The sequence below is a fragment of the Sceloporus occidentalis genome, unplaced genomic scaffold (genome assembly GCF_023333645.1).
Source record: "Sceloporus occidentalis isolate IW3139 unplaced genomic scaffold, rSceOcc1.0.p SCAF_2, whole genome shotgun sequence".
Lineage (NCBI taxonomy): Eukaryota > Metazoa > Chordata > Lepidosauria > Squamata > Phrynosomatidae > Sceloporus > Sceloporus occidentalis.
In genome coordinates this window covers 5,413,773-5,425,165 of record NW_028316982.1, presented here as the reverse complement: position 1 = coordinate 5,425,165, position 11,393 = coordinate 5,413,773, and the positions used below count along the sequence as shown (strand labels likewise).

The 11,393-nt window shown below is 42.4% G+C and overlaps 1 protein-coding gene across 6 annotated transcripts in view; it reads left to right on the top strand.

The window, feature by feature from the left end:
• The first annotated feature begins 628 nt into the window (after positions 1–628).
• Positions 629–11,393, top strand: part of LOC149317911 (choline-phosphate cytidylyltransferase A) — a 35,776-nt gene continuing 25,011 nt past the window's right edge. Inside the window, exon 1 of one of the 6 annotated variants that reach the window (XM_089508665.1) lies at positions 629–1,019. In XM_089508665.1, coding sequence (XP_089364791.1) covers positions 747–1,019 — 273 coding nt within the window. In that variant the 5' untranslated portion in view covers positions 629–746. Of the gene's footprint in view, positions 1,020–5,494; positions 5,644–11,393 lie in introns of those variants that run through there. The other 5 variants (XM_089508660.1, XM_089508659.1, XM_089508661.1 and 2 more) reach the window with 5 other exon arrangements.

The following is an 11,393-nucleotide window of genomic DNA, read 5'->3' as shown; positions in this document are numbered from 1 at the left end:
GGATGACCATCTGCCACAGGGAGTGCTTGGATAGTGGTTTCCTGCATGGCAGAATGGGGTTTGACCAGGGTGACCAGATGTCATCACCAAAAAGGGGAACAGGGCACCACAAAAAATAGGACACTCAAGGAAAATGTAGGATGTTACACAAAAGGCTAAAAACCCTAATACAGTCGGCCCACATTCACAGATTTTTTAATCCGCTCCAAATAGCAAACCTTGATTTTTCCAATTTATATAAGGGACACCATTCTGCTATGCCACTGTATTTAATGGGACTTGAGCATCCACGGATTTTGTTATCCACGGGGGTTCCTGGAACCAAACCCTAGCGGATAACAAGGACCCACTGTATAAACTCATGCTTCTTCGTCGTGCTCAAAATGGAGGGCATTTTGGGATTCCTTCCCGGCAGAAAGGCTTAAATGTAGGGTGTGTCCTGGAAAAGGAGGACATCTGGCCCCCCTGAGTTGGATTAGGTGGCCCTTGGAGAACCCCTCCAACTCTATGATTTTATGATCTTGTATTTGAAAGGAGAAATGTGACTAGGGCCGCCTTTTCCTGTCAGTGCAAACCAAGTCACCCCCTTGTGGCTTCCAAAGGGAAGGATGGGAAGGCCACCTCCACAGTGACCTCCGAGGGTTCAAGGCTGCACCGGTGGCCTCCTCCTCCTCCATCCTTTCCGCAGACCTTCTGTCCATCACCTCCAAATCCCCAGGTTATTGCACTTTGGCCACGCTCCAGCCATGGGGGACAAGCCGCTCAAGCACAGCAAGAAATCCAAGCGGTGCTTGCTGTGCGAGGTTCCATTCTCCAGCACTGCGGAGGGGGACCTGTGTCCCCATTGCTCTCTGGCCCCACTCAGCCCACTAAGTGCCACGGAACCGGGCTTGGAGTCCAGGTGGCGCGAGCCAAGGGCCCCATCTCCTGCGGCAAGCCACGGTTCTGGGGATGAGCAGAAGGATCCGGAAGCAGAGGAAGAGAAGGACGAAGTGGTGGGTCTACACCCAACTGAATGGGTACATTACTTTAATTATTTATTTTTATTTACATATTCTCACACATTTACATGTCTTTCCATACCAATTTATGTCTTAACATCTTTGCCAACACATTTGGCCCTTGGGGTCCCTTCCAACTAGGACTCTGTATATTCCTGCATGGCAGAAGGGGGTTGGATTGGATGTCCCTTGGGGTCCCTTCCAACTCTAGGATTCTGTGTATTTTTGGTGTGTAATTGTCTGACAACACTTATCTGTTAAAACTAATTTTCTAACATTCCATACAAAGTAAGGTCCAAATCCATGGCAGAAATAATGCAGTTTGAAACCATTTAAACTGCTCTGGCTCAGTGCTAGGATTTTTAGTTTGTTGTGGCACCAGAGCTCTCTGACAGAGAAGGCTAAATGTCTCACAAAACTACAGATCCCAGGATCCCCTAGCATTGAGCCAGGGCTGTTAAAGCGGTCTCAAATTGGGTTATTTCTGTATTGTGTTTTGAACCAAAGTCATGCTTTCCAGCTATATTCTTTTCCTGTCCTTCCTAACCACAATATTACCTTGAAATCTACAACTTTAAATGTAAAATCCTACAATATGTGTAAAACTATTTGCATATGTCACCCCAAGTTCTTTCAGCCGTTAGGATACGGTAGCATATTATATAATCCATTTCTATATCTTTATAGCCTATTTTGGAGTAATTTGTCAAGCAGTTCTAAATAGAGAACTCTATTTAGAACTGCTGCTTTCCCCCATTTCTCTTTCAAGAATGGGGAAGTTACTTTAGCTAGGCCCAACTTTCCAGGACTCGTTCCAAGCAAAGCAAACCCACCTTGGATCAGATACAGGTTCAGTTTTCTTTATCCAAAATGCTTGGGACCGGAAGCGCTTTGGGTTTTGGAATACTGTATGTACTCATGTATAAGCCTAAAAAATTTAGTCAAAAAATTGACCCCCAAAACCTGAGTCAACTTATCCAAGGGTCAATGTAAGTACTGTACTTTAACTCTTATTTTAAAAAGGGACCATCTCATGGTGAAAGGCAAGAGTGTAAATCTGTCCTGGAAGCACTGACCTCCCACTCTCTGTTTTCTCATCTCTCCAGCCTTTAGCATGAGCACAAACATGCCTTCTGGAATTTTTGATGTTTTTTAGTATTGTTTTCCTTTCCTTCATTTGTTAGATCCTTAGTTCATATCATTAAGTTTTACCCTCAACTTATCCATGGCTCATATCAAAATCTATCATTTTGCCCCCAAAACCTGCTCTTGGCTTATATATGAAGTCAACTTATAGTCAAGTATATACATTATCTATTTTTTTTTTTTAATTTTGAGATACTCCATATTTGCAAATCCAGTGAGCCCTTGGTATCTGCTGGGGTTTGGTTTCAGGCAGGGAGACCAGTGGTCCCAACTGCAAAGGAGGACAAGACACTGCAAAATGTAAGACGTTCAAGGAAAATGTAGGACAGTGCCAAATGAAACACTCAAACCACTACACTACACTTGATCTCTTATGGGACTCATATCTCACCTTTCCCCCAAACCTGGGATTTAAGAACACTCATAACCTTGCAATTTATGCCCTACAAAAAAAAAAGAACATCTCTTCCTCCCACCTTGTTTCATTCACTGCAGCATTACTAATCACAATAATATAAATGTGAATTCATGTTTCATAGTCATGCTTAAAATGGAGGTCATTTTGGCATTACTGCTGGACAGAAGGTTGAAATCTAGGACATGTCCTGGAAAAGGAGAACCATTATTCAGCCTGGTTCCAGGATCAATTGTGGATAACAAAATGGGTGGATGCTCAAGTCCCATTAAATACAGTAGCCTAATAAAATGGTGTCCCTTATATAAAAGAGCAAAACCAAGGTGTTTTTTTTAATTATGTCTGTCTGTCTGTCTGTCTTACAGTTGTAAACCGCTTAGACACTGCTTAGGTGGTATGAAGCGGTATATAAATGAAGCTTGTTTGTTTGTTTGTGTTTGTTTGTCTGTCTGTCTATCTATCTATCTATCTATCATCATCTATCTATCTATCTATCTATCTATCTATCTATCTATCTATCTATCTATCTTCTGTCCTACCTCTCATCCCAAAAAGAGACAATTTTAAAATATTTTCAAACCCATTTGTGGATAAATAATCCGTGGATACAGAGGGCCGACTGTACATATATAAATATAATGAGACATCTCAGAGATGAGGTCCAGGTTTAAACACAAAATCCATGTATGTTTCATATACACCTTCTACATCTAGGCTGAAGATAATTTTATATAATATTTTTAATTTGTGCATGAAGCAAAGTTGTACCAATCTTAGCCACTCATGAAAAAAGTGTTTATTTTTGGAATATTTTGGAATGTCAAATAAGATTGACTTAAAAGTGTACTGAATGGTAAATCTGCCCCATTGGTTTGGTGCATCTGCTCTAGTTGCGACTAGCAATAGCATATGGCCCTCCAGATGTTTTTGGATTGCAGCTCCTAACATCAATCACCATTGGCTATCATGGCTAGGGCTGCTGAACTTCAGTACATCAACATCTAGAGAGGCTGCATTATTCCCAACACTGATTTCATCTACCACCTCCTTGACCTCTGCATCCAGAATGTAAATTTTGAGATAAAGGGGTTTTCAGACAGATTGCTAGGGATTCTGCAAGAGATTTGGGTTTAAAAATTAATAATTAAGAATATTCAGCTGTAGATATAATAATTTTTATGCAGAGCTTCCCTGAGATCTGAAATTTACTTTACAGATTCCTCTGGTAAAAAGGCTGAGAAACGACTTTAACTGGTATAGCAGAATCCGATGGAATGCTGGGATTTGTAGTTTGGACAGGGTGCCAGATCCAGCTTTGGAGTTCTTGAAGCAGAGGCTGGATGGCTATCTTGCAGTAGTGCTTTGTGTATTCCTGCATGGCCAATGGCTGTTGGACTAGCTGGCCTCTGCTGTCCCTTCCAACTCTGCACTGCAGAAATAATGCAGCTTGACACTACTTTAACTGCCATGGCTCGTTGCAATGGAATTCTGGGATTTGTAGTTTGGTGAGATATCTAGCTTTCTCTGTCAGAGATTTCTAGTGCTGCAACAAACTACAAACCTCAGAATTCCATAGCATTGAGTCCTGGCACTTAAAGCAGTGTCAAACTGCATTATTTCTGCAATGAAGCTGCTGCATAAGTCTCTATGAACTATGAAGCCATACTTAGAATTCTTAGCCAGAGAGCTCTAGTGCCTCCCCAGACTGCAAATCCCTTAGTTCTATAGGATGTAACCGTGGCAGTTAAAGTGGTATCATAGCGTTATAATGATGAGTTTGTCCAAATCCTGCTTGGATTTTGCCATCTGGGGCTTGGTATAATTTCTGCTTGAAAGCCTGTGCTCAACCAGGTTGGAGTTAACATTGAAAAGGCAATTGTAACTTTAAGCATGTCCAGAGTGCCTTTCCCTTGATCAAGGGATATTTCTCATTTCCCAAACCTAATCTCAGTATCACATTTTACCTGAAAAACTGTGCAAAATGGTCATTTCAGTGCTAAATGTTGTAAATTCTAGGCAATTTAATGATTAATGGTTCTAGCTAGAGATCCTGCATTGAACAGAGGGTTGGACAGTAAGGCCCCTTCAAACTCTTTGATTTTATTATTATTGAGGAGTATTAAGTGGTGATTTTAAAATCTTGTTATATTATATTATTATTAAAAATCCATAATGCAATTATTATTATGTAACTTTTTAAAGAGACCCATAACTCTGGAGATTAGGGTTTGAATCCTGGCTCATCCATGAAAAACCCACTGGGTGGTCTTGAGCAAGTCACACTCAGCCTCAAGGGATCGCAAATAGTGAAACCTCTCTGAATAGATCTTGCTAAGAAAACCCCATGATAGGATTGCCATAAACTGGAAATAACTTGAAGGCACACAACAAGAACAACTTATTAAAATCTTCAGTAGGATGATGATGATGATGATGATGATGATGTAATTTTAAATTCTTCAATAATATATTTAAGATGATGCTGATCTGCTAGCTTTAAATTCTCCTTCATTATTATTATTATTATTATTATTGCTAGGTGAGGTTTTTTTAATTACTATAATATGTTTTATTGCACACATGATCTATTCTGCTGGGACGCACTGCAGAAATAACCCACTTTGAGGCTGCTTTAACTGCTTTAACTGGCTCAGTGCTAGGGAATCCTGGGAATTGTAGTTTATGGTGTTCCCAGGGTTCCCTAGCGTTGAGCCAGGGCGGCTAAAGCGGTCTCAAACTGGATTATTTCTTCAGTGTGTCCCAGCAGAATAGGTCGTTTGTGCAATAAAAGATATTATGGTAATTTTTACTTAGCAATAGGGAACCTTTCCTCTCCGGAACCTCAAGGCCAGGGTCTCTGTTTCCGGGAGGGACGCTTATGGGGACGGACCGTTTTTCCCGTTCCCTTCCGGTAATGTTCCGAAGGGAAACACTTCCGGTCCAGCCCATTTCCAGCCCTGCTGGCGCCTGGGCGAAGAGGCTGAGTCAGAGAAGGGAGCCCCGGCGCTGGAGGCAGCAGGTGGGGAAGGAGGTCGGATAAGGGGGCCCTACTATTGCCCTTCCCCAGGCAAAGAGTGGAGGGTAGGCAAGGGCAGAGGAAACGGACCACAAGCTTTTCTTATGGGGGGGGGGGTGGTGGTTGTTGTTGTCTCATTTCCATTTCCAGACCAGGACTTACATTTTGAGATGGAGGGGTTTCCAGCCTCCCTCTCAGTTTGAGTCCGATTTGAGTTGGGAGCTCTAGTCTTTCAACTAAGCAGGCATTTAATGAGTAAGCAGGGAAGCCTATTACTATTATTGTTGTTGTTGTCATTGTTTTATTTATTTAATAGAATCACAGAGTTGGAAGTGACCATAAGGGTCTTCCAGTCCAACCCCCTTCTGCCATGCAGGAACTCTCTATCAAAGCATCCCCATTGACAGATGGCGATCCAGCCTCTGCTTAAAGACCTCCAAGGAAGGAGACTCCACTGCACTCCGAGGGAGGAGTGTGTTCCACTGGGGAACAGTCCTTTCTGTCAGGACATTCCTCCTAATGGAGCTTGCATCCATTGTTCCGGGTCCTGTTCTCTGGAGCAGCAGAAAACAAGCTTGCTCCCTCCTCAACATGACATCCCTTCAAATACTTAAACAGGGCTATCATATCACCTCTTAATCTCCTTTTCTCCAGGCTAAACATCCCCAGCTCCCTAAGTCGTTCCTCATAGGACATGGTTTCCAGACCCTTCACCATTTTAGTTGCCCTCCTTTGGACACATGGCTCCAGTTTCTCAATGTCCTTTTTGAATTGTGGTGCCCAGAACTGGACACAGTATTCTAGGTGGGGCCTGACCAAAGCAGAATACAGTGGCACTATTACTTCTCTTGATCTAGACACTATACTTCTATTGATGCAGCCTAAAATTGCATTGGCTTTTTTAGCTGCCGCATGACACTGTTGACTCATGTTCAACTTGTGGTCTACTTGGACTCCTAGATCCCTTTCACATGTAGTCTCATTCAGCCAGGTGTCCTCCATCCTATATCTGTGCATTTCATTTTTCTGCCCTAAGTGCAGCACCTTACATTTCTCCATATTGAATTTCATTTTGTTAGCTTTGGCCCAGCTTTCTAGTCTATTCAGGTCATTTTGAATTTTTATCCTGTCCTCTGAAGTATTAGCTATTCCTCCTAATTTGGTGTCGTCTGCAAATTTGATAAGCATGCCCCCTATTCTTTTATCCAAGCCATTAATAAAGATGTTGAACAGCACTGGGTCACTTGTCCCCAGGATGAAAAGAAGCCATTGTTGATACTCAGTGGCCTGTTACAGACAGCCAAAATAAAGCTGCTTCGAGTCACAGTGGAGGTATGGTGTTTCAATGATGAATGCGTCCTAAGAGTGCAGAAGTCACACCAAAGCCACACTCCAACCCTAAGGACTGGAGCGTGGCTTTGGTGTGGCTTCTGGACTCTTAGGACACATGCATCATTGAAACACCATACCTCCACTGTGACTCGAAGCAGCTTTATTTTGGCTGTCTGTAACAGGCCAGTGATACTCTGCTGGTCTACCAGTTACATAGCCATCTAAGATAAGGGGGGTTGAAATTGCTGTTTGCAGTTTGTGTGTAATGATGGGAAGTGGGATGGCTACAAAGAGAGCATTAACATTTGGTCCAAATAGTGACCAGTAGAGTTGTCTTCTGAGCTGGAACAGGAAATAGGCAAGTAGATTGTACAGTTGACCTTTCCTTAAGACAAGTGTGTCCAAATGTTGCAGACTGCAGTTCCCCTTACTGCCATCATTGAGCATGCTGGTTAAGCCTCATGGAAGCTGCACTGCAATCAAATCAGGAGACTGCAAGTTCCCTCACCCCACCCCATAAGATCACTTGTGCACTAAGGCAAGGGCTAACCAGAAAGACTACAGGTAGTATAGCTAGAATAATGTAATAATAGTAATTATTTGTTGCTCACCTTGATGACAGCACTGGAAGAGAATGTAGAGAGGAGATGGTGGTGGGGGTGTTGAGTTTAGGAGCAGCAACCAAAGGAAGCGGAAAGAGGTGTGTATGAGAGCAGTGGATTCAGACCTACAACAGAAACAGGAGCTTGTTTAACTTTGCCACAAGTATCAACATGGACACACCTAGTCTCACCTGATTTCAACAGTCAGGCCTGCTGATAACCTGCCTGGGAGACCACCAGGGAATATCAGGGACCTCAGGTAGGACTAGGAAGGAATTCTGTCTAAAACCCCAGAGAGCCACTAAATGGGTCATTGGTTTCCATTTAAGGCAGCTTTCATAGCTCCTAGAAAGTGGCTAACTTTGGCTCCTCTGCAGCAGTTTCAAATGGGAAAGTTTTAGAGACATATCCATTGGGGATATTGGAGTGACATGTAAGAAGGGGCTGTTTGGGGTATAGCAGTGTTGCAGAGTTGGCTGTCTTAGAGCTGAGACTCTGTCTAGATTGGTGGCAGAGGGAGGGACAAGGGGATCCCACCTTCATTTATTTCCACTTGTTCATTCCGGTGGCCACAAAGCAGTCTTGTTTTTCATGGATTGTTTTCTCTGGCCTGTTACAGACTGCCAAAATAAAGCTGCTTCGGGTCTCTTTGGAGGTATGCTATTTAAATGATGCATGCACCCTAAGAACCCAGAAGCTGCACCAAAGCTTCACTCCAGTGCTTAGGACTAGAGTGTGGCTTTGGCACGACCTCCAGACTCTTAGGACCCATGCATCATTTAAATAGCATACCTCCAAAGAGACCCGAAGCAGCTTTATTTTGGCAGTCTGTAACAGGCCTCTGTCTCTTGCAACTGTGTTGAGTTCTTGTTTTGTGTTTTTCATTACCATCAATAGCAACATAATTGTCTCAAAAATTGTAGTTTGTAAGCAGTGATGTTAAATCTTACTGTTTGTTATATTGTACTTACTGTATAGATCAGCCAACATGGTGTAGTGGTTTGAGTATTGGACTAGGACACTTGAAAACTAGTGTTCAAGTCCCTGCTCAGCCATGCCAACCCACTGAGTGACCTTGGGCAAATCATACTCTGTCAGTCTCAGAGGGAAGCAGTGACAAACTATCTGAACAGATCTTGTCAAGGAAACCCTAGGATTGGATTGAAACCAACTTGCAGGCACCTGACAACAAAAGCCAGTGTAGTACCGAGATGTACGTGTTGGACTACAGGAGATCAGGGTTTGAATTCTCATTCAGCCACAGAAACCCACTGGGGTGATCTTGGGCAAGTCACATCCTCTGAGCCTTAGAGGAAGGCAGCGGCAAACTTCCTCTGAAGAAATCCTTCCAAGAAAACCTAGGATAGGTTTTCTGTAAGTTAGAATTATTTTGAGGGCACATAATAACAAATATATGTAAAGCTGTTATTATTAATATTATTATTTTAAGAAAGCTGTAGTCTCATAGCACTTCTAGACACATTATCACATTGAGGATGGAGCAAGCTTGTTTACTGCTGCTCCAGAGACTAGAACATGGAACAATGGATGCAACCTACAAGAAAAGAGATTCCACCTTAACATTAGGAGGAACTTCCTAACAGTAAGGGCTGTTCAACAGTGGAACACACTCCTTCATCGGAGTGTAGTGGAGTCTCCTTCCTTGGAGGTCTTTAAACAGGGGCTGGATGGCGATCTGTTGGGGATGCTTTGATTGTGAGTTCCTGCATGGCAAGGGGTTGGGCTGGATGGCCTTTGTGGTCTCTTCCAACTCTTATCATTCTAGACTTTATTGGACTTTAGTAACTATTTCCATCATTTAAACCTCATGCTGTAACAAATAAACAAAACAAAAAAAACCCAGTGTTTTATAAATATATTCCGACATCAAACATGTTGTGTCATAAAGCAAAGTGCCCTTCATTTTATGCATGAAGTGGTAACGTCCGTGGGTACTTTCGGTCAGAAAGTGAGAAAACAGCCCGGGACCCAAAGGCTAGGAAAATGCAAGGGGGAGCGGTGGGTGTAGGTCTCGCTTCTGCACAGAGTTTGCATATGCTGTATCACACGTAGACATTATCTACATAGTTTAATTGCATTATGAAGAGTCGGTTTTGCTTTACTTGCCAAAACACTGTCTGCCTTTTCTGGTCTTGAAGGAAAATGATACTAAATCCATCCCTTTATTCCTACACTGCCTACACCATGGTTCTTTCCGGTGTTCCGTTTTAAGAGACAACTGGGCATACTTCATTCAGTCTACATCTCCCAATTTGGTGTTACATGCTTTCCCTCTGATACTGCTCTTAAATTTCCACTATTATATAATAAGGCCTGAGATCCAGCCTCCTCTATTTCATCATATGCCACCCTTGCTTCTCCCACACGCACGCACACACACACGCACATCTCTCAGAATAGAATTAGGTCTGTATGGACACAAGTTTTCAATTCTGTTCTGCCTCTTCAACTGTTTCTGAAATGGTTGGGGAGATAGATATCTCCTAGGTGTCCAGCATTTGATAGAAGAATTCTGTCATTTTGTGAGCCATATCTGAACTATTTTGAAGATCATGACAGATGTATCCCAGGCAATCTCAGACAAGTGCATATATGTGGTTGCAGAATGCTGCAGTTATTTGTAATTTTTGCTTGGACATTGTGCCAAGTATTGGAAATAGCCAGGCCAGGATTCATGCCAAAGGAGTACAAGGGCGTGGAGTTTGTGACGGTCAGGAGGACTAACATTTCCATGCCTGTTTCCTTAATCTTTACTGACACAAGGAAGTAAGTCATGCTCGGTATTGAAGTGAGGATTTTGTTTATTTTTGTTATGATTTTGACTTCTGTTTAATAGGATGGCAAAGAGCCCCAGGATCTGGTTTTAAGGTCCCATTAAAGCAGTCATACCCAAACTTTGGTCCTCCAGATTTTTTGAACTTCAACTCCCAGAATTCCTGACTGTTGCCAAACTGACCGGGTCTTCTAGGAGTTGAAGTCCGAAAGATCTGGAGGATGAAAGTTTGGGATTCACTGCATTAAAGCAATGCTTCTCCACCTTTGCTCCTCCAGAAATTTTGTGCTTGTAACTCCAATAATCTTGACCAGTGTCCAGGGGTTCTGGAGCAAGAAGTACAAAAGATCCAGATGACAAAAGGTTGAGAACCACTGCTTTAAAGCTACCACAAGACAAATACTCTAGAAGTCTTCCCCCACCCTAGGGTCATCCAGGTGTTGGATGACAACTCATAGTTGTCCCCAGCCAGCATGAAGCAGGGCTATGGAGTTGGCACGCCAAAGCCTCAATTCTTCTATTTTTCTGTTGTCTGACTCTGACTCCTTCATAAATGGCAAATGCGTATTAATTTGTTGTTGTGTGTCTTCATGTCGTTTCTGACTTATAGTGACCCTAAGGCAAACCTATAATGGGGTATTCTTTGCAAAATGTTACAGAGAAGTTGCCTTTGCCTTCCTCTGAGGCTGACAGAGAGACTTGCCCAAAGTCATCCAGTGGGTTTCCATGGCCAAGTAGGGATTTGATCCCTGGTCCCCAGAGTCCTAGGCCAACACTCGAACCACTATACCACATTGGTTCTCTATATCAATTATTAATACCAAATTTACTTTATTAAAATTATAATTTGTGGCATTTAGTCACCACCTTATGAATCATCATGCTACTTAGGTAGATAGATCATTATATATATATATAGATAGAGAGAGAGAGAGAGAGAGGTGGGAATTTAGAAAATAATAATAATAATTTATTTGATTAAAATTTCTGAACAAGAAAGCTTTTCTAAATTTTCATGGAGGTAAAATAAAGCAATAGACGAGGCATGTAATATTTTATTATTTTGCATTTTGAAGCTGGAGTCGGT